The 20566-nt window shown below is 38.1% G+C and overlaps 1 protein-coding gene across 1 annotated transcript in view; it reads left to right on the forward strand.

The window, feature by feature from the left end:
* rab11fip5a (RAB11 family interacting protein 5a (class I)) overlaps positions 1 to 20566 on the forward strand; it is a 41708-nt gene that overhangs the window by 11534 nt on the left and 9608 nt on the right. Inside the window, exons 2-3 of the mRNA XM_084742026.1 lie at positions 12824 to 13335; positions 16236 to 16824. Coding sequence (XP_084598152.1) covers positions 12824 to 13335; positions 16236 to 16824 — 1101 coding nt within the window. The remainder of the gene's footprint in view (positions 1 to 12823; positions 13336 to 16235; positions 16825 to 20566) is intronic.

A 20566-nucleotide genomic window follows, 5' to 3' on the forward strand; every position in this document is an offset into this window, starting at 1 on the left:
ATTAATCATGTGGACATGTGAGGGATGTGTTTGTAAAATGTTGCTTGGTTGCTGGTTAAGTATCAGTGATGAATTGACCGCCTCTCCACTCGGTGTAAGATGAAGTGCATTGAATTGTGTTGAGAGGATGAAGTTGTACATCAAGAAAAATGCCACCAGCCGTCCAATAACTCGAGTCCTGCAGGATTACTTTCACTGCTGAAAGGCTGAACTCGCTTCAAAGGCTGTAATTATTTTTTAAACTCTTTAGTTGTTATTTAAGAGATTTAGCTCCGGATGTTTTACATAAATCTCTTAAAGACAGCACATAGTAGTTAAAGGAGTAAAATCTGCTCAAGATGCTGCAGCTTGATCATTGGACTTCACACAAGACGACTTTGTATAATAACAGCACAGTCCAGTAGAGCTCGTTTTAAACTTGCGTTGTTTGTTGCAGCCTTTGTAAGCAAACAGATCGGAGTTGCCTCGTCCTCAGGACGTGTTTGTAGCTGCAACACCTGCTTCTGTTTGTGGTGATCTCCTTTTGCTTATTGACTCATTCTACTGTGAATACTTGGGTAAACAACACCCACCACATGAGTTTAGACACTGCTTCAGTGGCCTTTCAACAGCATATCAATAACTATGCAAGGTTTTTTGGCAGGCGATACAGGAATTTATTTTTCATTTGTTGTTTTCTTGTGACCGTATTTATTTTATGATCTGGATCACAAACATTTTGTACACAGCGATGGTGCTACAACGTGTTATTTTGAACAGTTATTTTCACCATCAATTAATCAGTCAATTATTTTCTCGATTAATAGCTGTTTGCCTTTAAAAAATATTTACATTTAAGAAGCTGGAATCAGAGAATTAGGACTTAAGAAAAAACAATACTAAGCTCGATTAATTGATTTTGAAAATACTTGGTGATTAATTTAATAATAAATTAATCATTGCAGCTTTAGTGTTAAAATATAAGAGGATAGTATTTTTTCCATGATAAAGCCACGTTGTGACCAACAAATCTGTTTAAATTATAGAAATAAACAAAAGAAACTACTCCAGCTGCAACAAGACCGATCCTCGCTGCAAGAGCTGCAGTGATTAATCAATTATTAAATCAATTAATTATTAAATTAAATCATCAAACTAGAGAGTTGTTTTTAATTCTCTGTTTTATGATATTTATTTCAGGATAACTAAGTACAGGAAACGGGAAAGGAGAACTGTCCTCAACTGTCATTGAAGCACAGAGTGAAAAGGGGCGGGACTTAGGAAGGGTCAATTCTTACATATTGAACCTTTCAGAAAGTTGATGACTGAAATTATTTATTTATTTATAGCCGACAGTCTCAATATATGACAACCTCTTATTTTCTGATACAACTGACTTGTTTTTAATAAAAAAATAAAACTGTTTTCTTGGACTGATCCATGATGTGGGTCTGAGGAGGTGGAGGAGGTTTTCAGACACAAAGCTCAGTTGTGTGAAAGTACTGGGAGGGAAGTTGGTGGTGAGGTAAAGAGCTCATCGCATCCAGATGTGGAATGTGGTCTCTGGTCTGAGTCTCGCGGCCCGTCTGCTACTTCTGCTGATGAGGCAGGAGTCACCACCAGTGTTACCCACAGTCCTCCTGGAGGGTTTATTGGTTTGTATCAATGACAGAGATGTGATAGGAAGTGTGCACTTGATAATTCGAATGAAGCAGCACCGCTTGCCCGCCTGGAGTGAGCCGATAGCCTGCCACTGCTTAACCGTCTTTGAATGCCTTCAGCTGACTGTGGGTTGTAGTTTTTTGCGGCGTGCCCGGCACTGTTGGCTCTAATTGGACCTTTCCGGTGACTTTTTTTTTTTTTTTTTGGCTGAATCAGCATGTTTGATCTGCAGCAGAGGCAGCTGGTGAGAGACGTCTCTGAATGTTGAAGTCTGTTCAGCCTAATGAATCAGAGATTTCACACTTCAAGAGAACATTTATGTTTATCAATCTGATGTTTGCGAGTTCCCATTTCTTTGTCTAATCTAATCTGTGTTGATTAGAGCTGAGCAATATATTGATTTTATATCATATTGTGATATGAGACTAGATATCATGATAGATTTTGGATGAGTTATATTGTGATATGACATAAGTGTTGTATTTTCCTGTTTTTAAGGGCTACATTACAATAAAGTGAGATAATTTTCTTAGCTTACTAGACTGTTCTAGCTGTTCTATTATTTGTCTTCTTTACCCAATTAATCATAATAGTGAGTAATTATCAAAAAATGTCATTGGGTTAATATTTTGTGAACCAGTAGTCGTATAATACTGTAGTAAAATCAAGGTATTTGGTCAAAGATATTGTGATTTTGACAAATTTTATCACCTCAAAATCATCTGGGAAGCCGTCCGTAGAAACTCTTTGGAAAAGGGCGGGCACTTTTGTAAAAATACTAACGCTACGTTCAACCACACACTATCACAGTATCTACGCTAACCTCTTCAGAAGCTGCCATTGTTTGTTCAAGACGAGTCATTTCCATGGACGCTTCTCGCTGTCGGCGCACTAAAAACACGCCCGTAGCTGCCAGTAGTCCCTCCGAGGACGCTGATTGGCTCGCACCACCTCTGTGGTATGGACACAAACAGATCACTTAGATCCTGGCAAGATGGATTCTCATGTTGTCTTGCGAATCCAGCTGCCTCGCACGGCAAGCTTCCACCCCTTGGACTATACAACATGTAGTCAGTCACAACCGACATGCTCAGTAATTATCAATATTGACCGATATGAAACTTCACTAGACTTGAATATCTTAAAAACTATTTGATGGATGTGATTTGGCCCATGCCATATCTACAGTGCCCAGAGTATGAATTGTGGGCTAATATTTTGTTGGCAATGTTCAGAACTTCATGTTTTACAGTGTACCATGCAGGCTGCATGCAGGTAGCAAAGATTGTAGTAAGGTAATAAAAGAAGTAAAAGAAGAGCAACATAAACAACATGGATGTACAACATGAGTGAATAAAGGTACAGCTTAATATAAAAGTTAGAGTTCATTACCAATGAACACCGCACCGAACCCTTTCAAAATAAAGCTCTGATAACATTTTAATGGTAAGCAAAATGCTACTGACTGTCTTGACTGTCTAGCACTATCATCATGTCAAAATTTCAGTTTGACCATGACTTGTATCTTGACCAAATACTTGCAAATCCACACTGCCATTTGCATTACCCTTAGCTGTACTTTGTATTAAGTGCTAATTGGTAAATGTTTGGGTACCAACACACTAAAATGAGATGGTGAACATGATAAAATGATGCAGGCTACCTGCTAAACTCTGCATACTAGCGTGATGATGTTAGCATTTAGCCCAAAGCACCACTCTGCCTGAGTACAGCAGCTAACATGACTGTATTCGTTCTGTTTCTAAATGTGACAAATGAGTCAGAGTGGTGAAGATTTTCTCTTTGTGCTTCAAGCTCTCTCAGCTCCTGTAGAGCACTCTGAGCCTCACAACAACTCCTCTCACTCCACTGGTCGAAAGAAAGTTTTAAAACGTGTCTCAGAGCGATATAACCTTAAATACCAATATGTTTGATAAATTAAGTGCACTGCAAAGTTTCACAGTTGACACAGATCCTGCGCCCTTGGCACCAGTTTTATTTCCGAGTCTCTTCTGTGTGGCTCTGATACCACCCAGGCTCTCAGGGCCCCACAGAGACCGAGTACATGCTGGATAAAATAAGCTGATAGCCTACTTGTCTTGTAATTTCAGCCCTCTCCTGCCTTTAAGGGTGGTTTCCAGGGATCCACTTGTTCCACTGAAGATTAGTATAAGACAGTAGCTCCTGGAAGAGAGAACATTTTCCTATCTGCTTCTCTCCTCGGTGGATCAGGGAGGGGGAGATGAGGAGATGGTGTCATGCTGGGACGGGGTGGAGTGTTGTGATTTCCTGTTTTTGCAAGATGGGGAAGCAGATATGCAGTTATGCTCTGCAGCTCTGGAATGGCGACTGTTTATAAGACATGAAATCTGTGCAGACTCCCACAGATTCCAAAAAAACAAAAACAGGCAGAACATTTGGTTATGAAGACTGTAACCAAAAAATGCTGTAACACAGTGGCCTTGTTGAACTACACAGGCGTCTGTGTGGGATGATGCTTTTGGGAAACTGGGTCCTCTTCTGTAACAGACTGTGCTCAGCCCGAGTACGTGGGCTTCAAAATGTAGGCTGCTGTTTTTGTCTGTGCTGCAGTTTCTGAATTTAGGCCTCTTGTCTGTTTACTTATGTTTACATTTGTTGTTGTCAGGCTTCTTCAGGGGTCACATGACGCGCAAGCACAGGTGCATCTACATAAATAGGCCTGTAACTTTTCTGCATCGTCTTCAAAAACAAAAGATGTTTGTGCATCATGAAAATGACAAAGAATTTTAATCAGCAGCTTTTTTTCTCACAACCTTTTTCTCTGAACAGTTAACACTTCATAAGTCCCACCCCCATCGTTCTGTGCAAGTCGTGCAAACTTATTTTCAGTGTAACCTCGTAAACGTTCTCATTTCCTGTTTCCTGTGCATCACATTTCTGTACTTAGACATGCTATGTGCTAGAGTTGTCTATTTTGAAAAGAAAATCACATTTTAAAGATGGTTAAAAGATGCTGCTGTAGTTAGCTGATGTTAAAAAATAGCTAAGTAGTTAAGCTAGCTAAATGTTAGTGTTTTGCTACCTTAAACTGCCAGATTAAATAGATAGCTAATGATTGATGTAGATTAGCCTGCTAAATATCTAGGATTTCTCTACAGAGCAAAATGCTAGTTAGCTAGCAGAGCAGAACATGAGGTAGCTAGTGAGTAAAACACTAGCTAATGATTGATATAGATTAGCTAGCTAGTTAGATAGTATCTTGCTAGCATTAGCTTACTTTTTAAAGTTTATTTAATAACAAAAACTTGACACAACTCACCAGGGGACAAACAAAACAATAAACACAAACAAACGCCAGAATCACACTAAAATAACAATCACGCAAACAGAAGAAACACAATAAAACACAAACCACACAAACTTAGACTTCCAGTAATCACAAGCACACATCATAGGCCTATTTCATCACAACCAGTAAATCAAAAGGGCGAACAATCTGAGTTAATAACAAGTAATACAATTATAATACATTATTATATAGTGAAATAGAAAAGCAAAAAATATACATGTGCATTGAATTCTATCCTTGAAGTTCCTTTAGTTTCTTAACAGCCTTCAGCTTCAGTAAACCTTCCCCATCTTTTCCTGTGTCTTTATTATGTCATCATTTCTTTTTGCAATGTATCTGCCCAGAATAAACACTGTAAAATGATTATCCTCCTGAAGACTGTACATGTTGCTTTTACAGGTCCCCCAGCAACTTCTTTTAACCATCTTCAATATTTGGTTTTCTTTTCGACATAGATGAGTCACACATATCTAACATATCTAAGGAAAGCTGATTGTGGTGCCACCGTGTACCAAGTCTGTTCAACAGACCAAACAACCCCCACCCCCCCACAGGAAAAAATAAAAAATAAAAATAAAAAACTAGAGGCTGTCATGAATAGAGACCTAAATTACAGTCCCTGCATGCTCGATGGCATGATGATGGTAGTATAGTAGCTATATGTTTGCAGAAGAAAACCCTTACATAGCTTCGGTGTTTGGAATGTGAACCCCACCTTGGCTACAGGGAGTTGGCTGCAGATTCAGGAGGAGCACTGATACTATTGTTGGAGCATCGACGTGAAACTCGAGTCCGCACCTAACAGGCATGAGAGGGAGCAGAGCCGGTGTTCAATTTAAGACACTCGGGCAAGAGTCTGCTCAGGAATCTTTGTGTTTCTGTGGTGCCTCCAAACATCAAAAAAGAAGACAGACAGGTTCAGAGCTCAGGAATTTCCTTTGTTTACATGTAGCTTGATAATCTGGTAACAGTATTTGATTCAGTCAAATGCTGCAAAGTAAATATCTTATCTGGATTAGAATGAGTCAGCCTCTGTGTAGATGATTACAAAAACCTTTTATATGTCACCCATTCTTGAGAAGTGGGATAAATGTCCTACCAAAAAACTTTAAAAGTTATCATGATAATGCTCCATTTTTATATATATATGAAATATTTGTAATTTACTTTCATTGTTTTGTTTGTCACAGACAAGACATAACTTCAGACAATTTAAAAATCTGTTAAAAAAGCCTTCAAACTCTAAAACTAACAATATCTGCTGATAAAATTGGTATACAACAGTGCTATTATAATCATCTTTGTTTTATTTAATTTATTTAATAAAGATGTTGGCCCTTTCCAGTTGTGTCTCAGATTTCTGTCAACATTTAAAAGGGTTAGCTATACCCATAAGGCCACATGTCTCTCTTGCTAATAAAAAAAAGAAAGAAATTTTTTGATAAATTCATCTAATAATACTGCTATCAGATGGGTCTCAAGCATAACAAATCAGCTTTGTAGCTCTTCTAAACCAAAGCTAAATAAGTACTATGGTTAAAAAATTTGATATTTTGATTAGCATTAATCATCTGATCAACTTTAAAAAATAAAATGTCTGCTCAGCACGACTCTGCTGTGAAATGTAACAATGTAACATGTTGTCAACTCCATCAGATACTTTTTTTTATATTCATTAATAGGGTTGTAAGAATATATCAAATATTGCTATATTGGAATAAATAAATAAACATCTCAATACCCTACCGTACTATGACAATATATACCGTCATATACATGGTTAATTATTTTATTATATTATTAGAAAAGGACTGACTTGTTTTATACAAACATAATTCAAGCATCCATTGTCAAAGTCAGTTTTTGCCTGCTGAGGTCATGGCTGGTTGATTAATTATTGATTAATACATTTTTAATTGGTTAATTTCTTAATGGTGATTAATTGAGTAATGATTAATCATTAACATCCCTAATTAAAAGGAAAAACAAGTTTTATACAGACAATGAGACGAGACAAACAATTAACATGAGATTTATTCTTTAATAACGGACATTTTTTTTTCAATTTGTAAATTTTCTTTGTTTTTTTAATATCATATTGTGGACTTCTTAAATGCTGTATTATCGCACCGTGAGTTTTTGGTATCGTTACATCCCTATTTATTAAATATATGTTCATAACGATTTATAAAATAAATTTATCATGGTACACCTGATGTATGTCTTTGTGCTATAAATGATTTTTATTTGTTTGACAGAGTTGACAAAATGCAAATCTTCAGGCACAAAACATGTTATTTATTAAAAAAGTAAATCTGTAGGAGATTGGCCCATTATAAGGTTTAATAGCCAAGAGTTTGACCTTTTATATATTTTCCCAGAATAACTGAAGAGTGTAAATCAAAACCCTCTCATAATATGTTTTAGAGGATGTACTTGTCTCATGGGAGGGTCTTTTTAAAGCCCGTGAATGATACTTGGATTAAGTAAAAACATTTCTCACGTCTGCTCGTGTGGCACATTTCCATTGTTGTGTATTTATGTGATGTAATGTTTGTTGTTCTTGTGGAGCTATAAAAAGCAGCAGCGTTCCTCTCTCTTGTCTTCTCTGGGCTCCACCTGCTTGTTATTTGTGCACTGGAAAGAGTTTGTTTGCTAATTGTTTTCTCTGGCATTCCTCTCGGGTGTTACCGTGCTTTCAGGGCTGAACTTGAGGTCATTGGCAGCAGGATGATGATGATGATGAGGATGATGATTGCATAACAGCCTGTGCTGTGAATTTTATGACTTGTGTTTTTTTTTTGTTCCCCTGCAGCCTACAATTACATCAGTGTTTATGCTTGAGCAGGGAACTTTCCTGTCTCTCTTCCTATGTAAACAGCTTCATGTTAGAACCAAACACAACCCGGAAATGAGGGTTTAGATGACTGTGAGGCTTCGAGCTTTTTATGAAATATCAGGTGTTACTGATATTTACTTACAGTTACTTAAAAATATTTAGTGTTTTATTGATTTTTGTTACATTTTTCCATTCATTTTAAATGTGTAGTAAAGTTCAGTCACGTTAGCAGCCTGGGTGTACATGAATTATTGCAAATTGTATGATTTTATCAGTAAACTTTGGTCCGGAGTGGACCTGGACTTTATAATTTGATACAGACATTCATTATCCCTGCAGCATGAATCTTAATTAGCCTACTTTGGTTGTCTCCTAAATTTTTCATCTAGGGCAAACAACAGTTTTCCAAGCTGTTTGACACTATTTTATGGCAGGATAATCTCTAAAATGAAATTCTGCTAATGCTAACATAGTGCAGCATGCTAACATTATGATGTTGGCAGTCTGCTAATATTAGTATGTTACTATGCTAAGTTTTCATCCAGTGCCACCAACAGTTTTTCAAGTCATTCAACACTATTTTATGGCAGGATAATCTCTCAAATTGAATTATGCTAATGCTAACATAGTGCTAACATTATGTTTCAGCATGTTACTGAGCTAACTTTCCAGTACCACCAACAGTTTTTCAAGTTTTCCAACACTACTTTATGGCAAAATAATCTCTAAAGGTGAATTCTTATAATGCTAACATAGTGTAGCATGCTAACCTTGTTGTGCTTCAGTAAGTTAACAATAAAATGTTACCATGCAAACTTTTCATCCAGCGTCATCAACAGTTTTCAGGTTTTCCTCCACTATTTTATAGCAGGATAATCTCTAAAAATGATTTCTGCTCATGCTAACAAAGTGTCATGTTAACATGATATCATGAGTATTCTAATGCAGTATCTTATTATGCAAACTTTTCATCCAGTGCCGCCAACAAGTTTTCATGTTTTTCAACACTATTTAGCAGGATAATCTCTAGAAAAGAATTCTTCTCATGTTAACGTAGTGTAGCATGCTAATTGGCAGTATACTAAAAATAGCATATTACCGTACTAACATGTAACATTACCATGTAATGCTAATTTCTGTCTTACAGAGCTGCAAACTAAGGATTTCATTAGTTTGGCTTTTTTGTACAGTTTTTAGTTTCCCATCATTGTCCAAATGCTGTCCTCACAAGTTGTTCCACTCTGATAATAAACCTCACTGTTCAGTTCATTGAACATACCAGCTGCAGTCTTTATTTAGAGGTGTTTGGGTTGTGACCCATGTAGATTTTCTACCCCGCTGAGTTTCTGCGTTGTCATGCTTGCATGTCTCTGGTTTTCTAAGATAACTGTGCAGTAACTGTGAGAAGTTCCTTCCTTTTTTCAGATCATACATTAGCAGGTTCACTTTAGTCTCAGTTTTCTTTCATGTTGCAGCTTTCATGTCTTGTCTTTGATGTTTAAACCTCTGTTCTTGTAACTTTTCTCCACTTGCACACCTGACTTTCGAGAGCATGACATTTACATTTTGTTGTTGACTCAACAGACCGAAACATCCTGTTTTGTATTTGTGACTGACTGAATTTACTACACTTTAGGAACTCATTTTCAGAGTTTCACAAGATAAATACAAATTAGTTTAGTCTATGTCTAATTGAAGTTAATTTAGTTAAGTTATTAAACTGTGATTTCAACTAGGATTTGTGTATTGAAGTCCATTCAGCCCTAAGATTCTAAAGTAATAATGTAAGCTAGTTTACATTAACAAGGATTACTTTTAAATTTGATTAAATCATGGTTCAGCTTAAATTATGTTGCACCAAAATTTTAAACTAACTAAAAATTAAGTATGATTAAATTTAAACCTCTCTTTAAAACTTGCAGAGGTTTAACTTTTAAAATAGCTGATTAGGGACAAACGCAGCCCAGTTGATTTTGTCATGTGTCTCTTCTTTCACCCCAGTTGATAATTGAACCAGTTTTTTTTAGTAGAGGAGAAATTAGAGTTCTTCTGTTGAGCCATCATGAGTAGGCTAACTAAAGTTTTAGCTAGCTAGCAAACAATGCAACACTAAGGAACACAGAGCAGCGGATAGTTAATGACTTTCCCATCTCTTTTGTGTTTACTAGGTTCTGATAGTACTTTATTTATTTTAATCTGGCTAAGCAAGCGTATCTGTGTGGGTTAAGCTCTATTTAATTTCAGTTTACGCCATTAAACATAGATTTACTGAACTGAAATTAGCTTTTGATTGTGCAACAGGGCTCTTCTTAAATTAATTAATTAGTAGTTCAAAGTAACGACAAAATCTAATATTAAGTCATTATTTTGAGAAAGTTAATCATTATATTTCAGATACCAAATTGTTTTTTTTAATCGCCATGGTGGAAATGGGTTTCCATACAGAGCTGTCTTGTCATTTTCTCATTAATCACAATGTGATGGGATTTACTATGCTAATGCTAACATTGTGCTGTATCATGCTAACATCACAATGTTGGCAGTATACTAAAAAATAGCTTGTTACTATGCTAATTTTTCATCCAGTGCGGCTGACTGCTTTTTAAGTATTCCAACACTGTTTTATAGCATGATAATGTCTACAATTGAATTCTGCTAATGCTAACATAGTTTAGCGTGCTAACGTTGGTAATAAAATATTACTATGCTAAGTTCTCATCCAGTGCTACCAACAGTTTTTGAAAGTTTTCCAACTTGTTTTAGAGTGGGATAATCCTTAACATTTTATTCTGCTAATGCTAATATAGTGTAGGATGCTAACATTGCCAATAAAATGTTACTATGCTAACTTTTTATCCAGTACCGCAAACAGTTTTTCAGAAATTTGACTAAACTGGGATTATATCTTAATTGTGCAAAAGAGCTCTGCTAAATTTTAAATATTGATTTACTAATTGTAAACTCTGATAAGAACTAATCATAGATTAAATTAATCTTTGTTGGTGCAACCCACTCTCTCAAAATAATTACAGTTGAGTTATTAGCTCAAAATAATGAGAAGTTTTAATGCTAAGTCATTATTTTAAGAAAGCTTCTCCTTATTTTCAGATAATAACTAATTAATTTGAGTTAAATAAGTAATTATTTTGAGAAAGCTTTTTTTGAGAAAGTTGCTTTTGCCTTTTTTGTCTTCCTTATGTATTTAAATGCCTTATAAATTGTACAATTACGTAATATTTTTTACAATGAAGTAAAATTTAGGCCTGTATGTGTCACCAGCCTCATGGTGTTTATATGAACAATAGAGAACGGCACTGTGGTTGAGGTGTGAGGTGAAAATAGCTGCTCAGCACAGGAAGTGACAAAATAAAAGCAGGTCTTGGTTTCAGGTCTTCCTCCTTGCACCAATGACTTCCCTTTGGCAGCACCAAGTGTCAGAAACACATGTCAACTGGGGGAATTTTTCTCAGTCATATTATGTCGTTCAAACCGGCCTCAACAGACCAGATGAGACTTTCCCATGAGTCACGGCGTGGTGAACACGTTGGTGCCGTTACACCCACTGATACTCTGCATTTCTAAGAACTGCTCCCCTGTTTCTCGTCCAGTGAAGGAATTTACAGTTGATCATATTTATGTAGGGCACTCATTGTTAAATCAGAAATTAACATATTTTTACTTCATTGTTCTTGCTCACCGGGTCTAATGACGAAAACAAGAGGCCCTCCCTCCCCCAAGGTATTGTGGGATGTCTGGCCACACACACAGCCTTGTGGTATTAGTAGGACAGTCTCACACACTTTATTACCCTGTGTGAGGACAGATTAACCCCATTCATAATAACAATACGGTCATTCACGTTATTTCATGCCCCCACTCAATGCTGAACTACTCAGAGGAGTATTTTTGGGAGGTGACACCTTACAATAAGTTCCACTCTGTGAACCCTAAACTGAACCGAGCAGCGTGCTGTCATGTTTTCAAAATCATGTTTTGACAGGTGTTCAGTATTACACAGATACATTTAAAGTGTCAGTTCTGGACTCTCCTGGATAATGTGATGATCCAGTAAGTTTATGTTATGGTCATTAAGGTTGTTCTGATACCAATATCGGAAAAAGTCTCCATATTGCCTAAAATGTTGGATTGGGTATTGAAGTAGATGAGTCTATGCATTGATCCGATAAGGCATCATTTATTTTTCACTGCTACTTCCCAGCAGTATCCCATAAGCCAAACTTATTTTTGTCAAAGTTTTGTTAAAGTGTATTTCAAAACTCAGATATATATTGTAGTACATTGCTTTGAAATTTTCTCAGCTATTTTATTTATAGTGGAAAGTGATTCTTACATTTGTCAACTGTAAAAATATGCAGCCTGTACACCAAATTAAAAATGAAGTTTTAATATTTTGGTTCGTCTTGTTGAGTCTATAAGCTCTGGATGCCAAATATTAAGAAAGAAGTTTTCAGGGAAAGTAGTCGCAAGCATTCCTGTATTTTTGGAAAGTACTACCCTCTGAGCAGGGACTTTTTAATGTTCCTGGAACTTAATTTAGACCCTGGTCTCTGCAGTGGAAATGCACTGAGTTCCTCTAAAGGTATCTAGCCCCTGGGGAAAGTTCCTGTAGTGGAAATGTGGCTTATGGGACTTTTACTTCCAGAACCAGGGGGACCCAAAACTGCACCTGTCCAAAACTCCATTCAGGGTGAAGACATCCCATTTAGATTTTAAAAGAATTATTTTACTCGGGCTGCAACTAATGGCTATTTTCATTTTCTAGCAATTTAGCCCAAATTGTCACAAAGTATGAACATTTTGACTAACAGTTTATAGTGCAAATACATTGAATTTATGAGGGTATAAAATGAAGGAAAGTAGCAAATTCTTATATTTGAGAACCTGAAATCCACAATTTAGCATTTTTGCTCAATAAATGACCAACTATTTAATGTTTCACTGCTAATTGCTGGTATTGTGTCTATAAATAAATGATTTTTTCACTGCTGTAGGTGGTACCGGCTGAACTCTAAGACAGGGAAGAAGGAGAAGGAGCGAGGAGACATTCAGGTCACCGTCCAGTTCACCCGGAACAACCTGACGGCCAGCATGTACGACCTCGTCATGAAGGACAAGGGCGCCTCCACCTTCGGCAAGCTGAAGGAGCGCATGAAGGGGAAGAGGAGATCCAGCGACGAGGACTCCTCGTCGGCCGTCCTGCCAGGTGGTTATGGGTCCCTCTGCCGGATGCGGCAACGGCTGCCGAGCGACGGAGGCGGGGAGGAGGACTACGAGGACGACGAGGGCGGCGAGGTCCGGAGGAGCAAGATGAGGACCTTCTTCCTGAGAGGGAAGCTGAGGAAGTCGTCGGACACCCGGTCCAGCACGTCGCTTGGCTCGGAGAGCAGTGAGTCGTCATCGCGAGGTGGGAGCCTCAGTCCGACAGCCGGCATCAGCGTGGTGGTCTCTGACCTCTCCAACTCACCCAGTAACAGCAGCAACCTGACCGTCGATAACAGCCCAGGTGAGAATGACCAGAGGAGGCGCCATGTTGTCATGTGACTGATGTACTCACTTCTCATTTAGTCCATTTCGTTTCACAATCATCCATCTGGAGCTGCGACAATCGATTAATCAACTATTAAATAGCCAACTATTTTGATAATCAAAGTTTCTTGAGTAAAAATGTCAAAATTCTCTGATTTCAGCTTCTCAAATGTGAATATTTTGTGGCTTCTTTATTCCTCTGTGACAGTAAACTGTCACCTTGGAACTACATGACATTTTATAGACTAAAAATGAATCAATAAATCAAAAAGATTATTGGCAGATGAAGTGAAAATAGAAATAATTAATTGCATCTCTACTTAAGTTGTTAGACAAGAGGGACCCTGAACCTGTGCACATCGACTGTAAAGAACAGGATGGATGTAGGGCTGCAACTAACAATTATTTTTATTTTCAGTTACTCTGCTGATTAATTTATTGATTAGTTGATTAGTTGTCTGGTCCATAAAAGTGACATCCTAAAATGTCTTGTTTTATTTGATCAATAGTTTAAAACCCAGAAATTCAGTTTATGACAGTATCCCAGACCATGGTAGATGAATTGATTAAACACAGGACTTTTACCCAGAAGACGTATTTTTTGTAGTTTTTAGGATGAATAAAGCTGCTGGACATTGACTGTACATAAACTTTGTCTAGCTGACAGGAAGGTAACATCCTGGACTGTAATTTTGGAACTATTATTGAAACGTAATGGGACGTCTTGTTTGGATGTTTAAAAAAAACGTTGATTCAGTGTTTCAAAGTGTGCGAGGATATGACAAAGGGAAGCTGATAATTTGAGAACCTGGAATTGGATGATGTTTGGGTTTTTTTTTTCTCTATTTTTGCTTGAAAAATGATTTAAACGATTAATCTGCTATCAAAATAATAACTGATTATTTTTCTGTCGATCCAGTCAAACTGATATTCTACCACCATTATAAATGTCTTGTACAGACCTTCAGGATAGTGTGTTTCAGGCTGGTTTATCTAAATTTAAATGAAGAATATTTTTAAATAAACCACTTACTCAAATTATTTTACACCCATCACACCGTCTGTTCTGCACAAGTAGTTTGAGAGGTTTTGTTTCTCATCTTGTTTATGACTCAGTTATATTTTAGTATTAAAAAGAAGCTCCACTATTGAGAAAATGGTTGTATGGATGAGTGTGAGACTGAAACTTTTTAGCTTGTACACACCTCAGAAGTGGTGAAGATATTTTTCCTTTAATTATTATAATGAATAATGTTGGGGCTTTGTGTTTTCACCTCTTTCTGTTTGCTTGTTAGCAGATTATCTCAAAAAGTTCCAAAGGTAATTGTACAACAATTTTTGCAACAATTTAGTACTTGGCAACAAGAAACTGAGAATTTTCACACTTAAAGGAGAAGTTTGACATTTTGAGAAATATGCTAATATGCTAAGAAAAAGGATTGAAAAAAAAGACTGAAAATTGTGATTTGAATATCACATGACAAAATTAATAAAGACAAAATATTGTCTATATCATTCCCCTCTAACACACATCAGTGTTGCTATAATCAGCTATCATACTGAGAGGTTTTTCTAACGTTAAGTCATTAAATGTGTGCATCTCCTATTGCGAAACAAGATGATTATGTGCCCGCAAAGAATTAATTAACTTCACGTGAAAATCCCACAAGTGGTACTGCTATATTTTGACAGCTGTTTAGACTTTATGGAGGCGTTTGGTCCCCTGGGTGCCACCTACAGCACACTGATAAATCACCTGATCGGAGAGCAGGATGTTGCACCACAAAGCACAGAGCAACAGTTCATATTATAGTAGGAAAGATTCAGTAATCACACAGAGGTAAATTCATTCATTTATAATAATTTATAATAATTCCTACACTCACTCTCACTTTCGTGCTGATCCACATTTCCTGGAAGATTTCAGTGTCCTGGTCAAATGAGAGAAATTCCAGTTAAATATGATCTGTGTTTATTGAACTTAAAAACAATTGATAGGCTGACTTGATAAAGAATGACGTCATTGAGGCATTTAGATTTATAATTTTTTTTATTGAAAAGTTGGCTACTTTTGCTTCTATATTATACCCCAAATAAAATACAGTAAGTCACGTCAGTAGACTCGTGCATAATGGAGTTTTAATGTCATGTGGAAAGGCTTTGAATTTTTCAAAAGTCCTTTTTTGGTGGTTTGAGCACCACAGGCCATTTAGTCTCATTATATTGGAGAGAGGGGAGACATTCCTATGGCTGATATCTCTACAACTCACATCCAAATAATCTAGATGGATAAATAGCACTACAGCTAAGATGAAAAATATGTGTTTTTGATTTGGGGTGAACTGTCCCTTTTAAGTGAAAGGGGTCTCTCTACAACTTGCAACACACATAATCCTTAGAGGGAATTACTGGCATAGACATATATGTGGAGACACCACGTTACTTCAGACCGTTGCTGCGATACATCAACATTGCCGCCATATTGGACTGGGCAAGACGGTAAATAAAATGTTTTAGTGGGTATTTTTTTCCAGAAAAACTGCAGTTCTCCTGTTTACATGCGTTTGTTTACAGGCCAGTCTTGCCCTGTCCAATATGGCGGTGACAGTGATGTACGATCCAAAGGCCAATATGGTGTCTATGTGTAAATGTCTTTTCACTGGACGTTCTGAACCCTGCTTACACCTTTGTCTGCTTGTGATACCGAGCCACCTGCTTTGAAAAATATTGTCAGTCGAAGCCATTACAAGATTTTATCACCCAATTAAGCTGCCTGCAATTTTATTTAGTGAAGTCATTAATTACCTGCATCCATCTTTTCTCACTCTCCCTTCGTCTCCCTTCTCTCCACCTCGATTTGTTTCCTTTTTTTTGCAGAGCACACAGCAAACACGTCGCCCAAGTCGTCGTCCTCTCTCAAATGTGAGTTTGGTGATGAGGCCGGTGAGATCACCATCGCAGTGCCTCCGCCCACTGTTTATAGAAGCCATGCTCACACCGTCCAGCCCCTGGACCCAGGCTCAGGAAAACCTGCAGGTTCTTTAGGCCTGGGACTGTTGCAGAAGTCTTTGCCTCTGTCCATGTCTCTACAGAACCTCAGCCCGTGGGCTCCCACAGACCTCCCCAAAGGCCCTGTGGGAGACGGGCGCCGCTGGTCTTTCGACAAGCCCGGCGAAGAGGAGAAGGCGGCCATAGCGGCGGCGCTGGAGCAAAGCGGTCCCATGGTGGCAGATGATGAAGAAGAAGAGCGGCTGGGACAGGCCGCTCCGCCCAAAGCCGCCTCCTCTGCGGTGGTGTCGGAAAGCCAGGGGAAAAAGCAGAGGAGGAACTTGTTCTCCCACGGGAGGAGTGAGTCTGCGGGGAAGGGGCAGAGTCAGTCCAAGGATGAGTCTGAACAGGCCCCCGCCGCCACGGAGGAGAAACACAGGGGATGGTTTGGATCAAAGGAATCGCACAGCAAACCCAGGTGAGATACACACTGTGATCACTAATCACACACTGACGGGTTCATTTGTTACAACACCAAGCAGGTGATGAATTATCATTTCAGTATGAATATGGAGGAGAAGAAGGTCAAAAACTGCTCAGGAGCCTGCTGAGCTGAGAGTTCGTACCTGTACTGTTTAGATTTCCCTGAATCATAGGTCACAGACTGAGGCGTCTCCCTGCAGGTGACCTGTAGACTTTGGTTTTATTTGGTAAAAATAGGTGCAAGAAAGAATGTATTTGATGCATGCTGATGTTTAAGCAGCGTAGCCTGTTTAAATGTAGCATTAATCTGCATCTGTGATTGGATCACAGGTGGACAGCCCTAAATACAAGTGTAAAGACGACCAAGACGCAGTCTGGGACGCATTTGGCCACGTATCTTTTATAGCATAAATGCTAATACAGCTAGGCACACATTGAAAGACCTCCTGCATAACAATGTCCTCTGCTGGGCTGGAAGTATGTATGCATTCATGCATCAATGGTATCTTATTTATGTGCAAAATGGGAAGAAGAAGACACGGCAGCAAAAAAAAATGGTTTCTGGAGGATGGAGTGCACACAAAACATGCTGTCTGATGTCCCACAGCTGCTCTGCCTCAAATCACGACCATTTACAGAATTTCCTGGTGGACAGATAGATTTATTTGATGCTAAAGTCATGACTAACTGCTGCTAGGTGCCATTTGCAAGTAAGCTTGGTTAGCTGTGCAGCTTGCAGTCCTATTAGCTGACACACCCCGAACTAAGGAGTGTTGCTGTTTATACTGCTGGCAGAGGAGCTTGGGAACACGAGGAGGTTTAACTAAGCTTTATTTAAAATTTAAAGCTTCAAGGAACACAACGCTGCACAGCTTACTGAGGTATCAGCTAATGCTATATTTAGCAGCAGTAGCTATCTGTCCATCAGGAAACAGCTGAGACAGAGGCAGCTGGAGCATATTAGAGGGAATACCAGTAAATATTTTCACAAAATTAGCGACTAATGTTATAAAGTTGTTTTTTTACATTAATAAGTTAGGCCCAGCACCCTGAGAAACACTCTACTGGGGCCATCTTTGCAAACTGAAATGATACAGTGGGGACATGAGATCCAATCACAAGTGGTCACTTGAGATGCATGTGGCGATGCATTGTAATGGCAGGTGTGAACTGATTTACTCAGAGCTGTCCACTTCTATCAGGTCACCCATGACACACGTTAATACTCTCAAAAATAATTTAGTCTGATTGAAGTCAACATTTTTTGGAAATATGCTTCCAGGCTAGCTGTTTTCCTCTGTTTCCAGTCTTTATGCTAAGCTAATCACCTCCTGGCAACATTGATCTTCCCATCTCACTGTCAAAAATTAACCCCATCTCCTAAAATGTTGAAATATCCCTTTAATAAAGGTTAGTATTTACTGTAGGGATATTTTATTGGTTGCGTAATATCTCTCTGTTTGCAGGATAAAAAAAAGAATACCCCTTGTGCCCAATTAAAATTAATGTGCCCAATTACAAGAGGGTTAAATTTCTACTCAGAGAAGCAGCGTTATGTTGAACAGTTATCAGAGTCGTTGTTTACTTTTCACTTCCTGTGTACCAGCATGGCTGCCAGGATTTGCCTCCAGCTCTGTACACGTCCCTGCTCAGCTGCTGGTCTCAGTCTCTGGTTACAGCAGGTATCTGCAATGCAGATGGAGGAGGGGAGCTGCTCCTGTGAAATTAGCTTTATCTGTCTGAAGCCTCACGCTCACTGTAACATGGTTCAATAATAATCATCGTTGGAAAGATGATGATGTGAGCTGGAGCAATCCTTGCTCTTTTACAGGTTTGTGTGTGTGTGTAGGTTTTGTGTATACATTTATAATGTGTGTGTGGGTAGGGAGAACAGAGGTAAGAAAACCCCATCTAATTTTATTTCCACCTCTAACACAAGCACATTCTTAAGTGGGTAATTTATTTTGGAGGTGTCAAATGCTGTACTGTATGTTCTCTTGAACTGCTCCCTGTTGTACTCAGTGCATTGCTCCTGCAGTTTGTATTTGAGTTTTATATAAAATTAATCTCTAATTCAGCTCGACACAAGCCTTTGAGCAGTTACTTTACTCAGCCGAGACCAAAAAACAAGCACAGTATCGTAATATTTCTGTATACACTGAACGTAAACAAAATATTGGACTGATAAGCACCTGCTGATTGAAGCGAGGTCAGCTGTTCTGAACCATAGTACACTCAATACCTTTCTGCTAGCTCTGTAACTATACGTTTTCACAGCCTACACACCCACATGCTCTGAGATCCTTGAGGGGGAAAAGTGCCAAGTTGGCACCAGCAGCACTAAGTAATCAGTACTACACCCAGCTGCAACTTTTCTTACAGAATATTAGATCACGTGCCAATAATAACACGCAACACGCACAGAAACAGATGTTCTTTGAAGATATGAAAACAAGTATCATTGTTTCACACAATTCATATGCATTTGGCATGCATATGCAATGCAATGCATATCAGAACAGGAAAAAAAATCAACTAAGGATTAGCTCAAGTTCATATCATTCTTCGATCCATCTAGTCCTCAAAGGAAATTCAATTGACTCACTAAACATATAAACGTACTGAGCAAATAAATCACTGAAAAGAAATTAGGAAATAATTATAAATATGATAATACTGGTAAACCACATACAAAAAAGGAGGAAAAAAATAATAATATCAAGGAATTTCTTTCTTTCTTACGTCTTAGGGAAAAGGTCACTTTCTTCATACCAAATTGTCTTTCCGACCACTGTCCTCTCTTCTTTGGTTGATGACTCGTTCGACAGCAAGATGACGTTTGTAGAAAAAAAAAAAGGTGTTGATTTCAGCCCATTCTTCTCAGTAACTCCAGGTTGGATCTGTGACAGTAGCAGCGTGCTCACTGTCTGCCAAAATCAAAACATCTGTACTTACAGGTGTTAACGTAGAGCTGTACTGAATGTAATTTGAAGCTTTGAAGCTTAGATTTGAATGATTAAATCAATACCGGATTAAATCAATTACCTTTTTTTAAACAACATCCTTTAATTAACATAACTCACACAGTTTTGTCAATATAAATGTCATTTATGCTGTCAGATTGCAGATAACAGTGTTTTTCATTGCAGTGAAAAAGTGGGCTAAATGCTAATAAATATGGACTGAAGCAGAATATTTTGTCGGATAAAAACATGTTGTGGATTCTGGTTATAAATACTATATTTCATAACAGTGGATATGCAGTGCAGAAAAATGCAGAAAGGGGTTCTTAGTAGTGATGAATACACAATGTGTTAATCTACAGTTCCCCTCAAGTTTTAACATCATTTATCTCATTGTTTTGGTTTTTCTGCCTGCAACTTTACCCTTTTGACTCACTGCTTTCATCAAAGCTGCATCCAGCCACAGCAGGCTGTTGATTTCTCTAAAAACCATAGACATAGCAGAGCATTTAGCAGCTAAAGAAAAAGATATTTCCCTTTAGGAGCTGGTGGAGACCAAAAACAGAGCTAAAAGAAAAGTGAATAGGCAGAAGAAACACCAGATGAATGCTGATGTTGCTCAGCGTCTGCTGGATGAGTAAACTGGCTATCATGTTCAGTGTAAAAGATGATAAAATGTCAGTTTTGTGTTTATTGCTTGCTGTGCTGCCTCTGAGTGGCCAGAAAATTCACTGCAGCTATAAACAACAAAACTGCCACTCCTTATGTAAAACA

The sequence above is a fragment of the Lutjanus erythropterus genome, chromosome 18, assembly GCF_056507025.1.
Source record: "Lutjanus erythropterus isolate fLutEry1 chromosome 18, fLutEry1.hap2, whole genome shotgun sequence".
NCBI lineage: Eukaryota > Metazoa > Chordata > Actinopteri > Lutjaniformes > Lutjanidae > Lutjanus > Lutjanus erythropterus.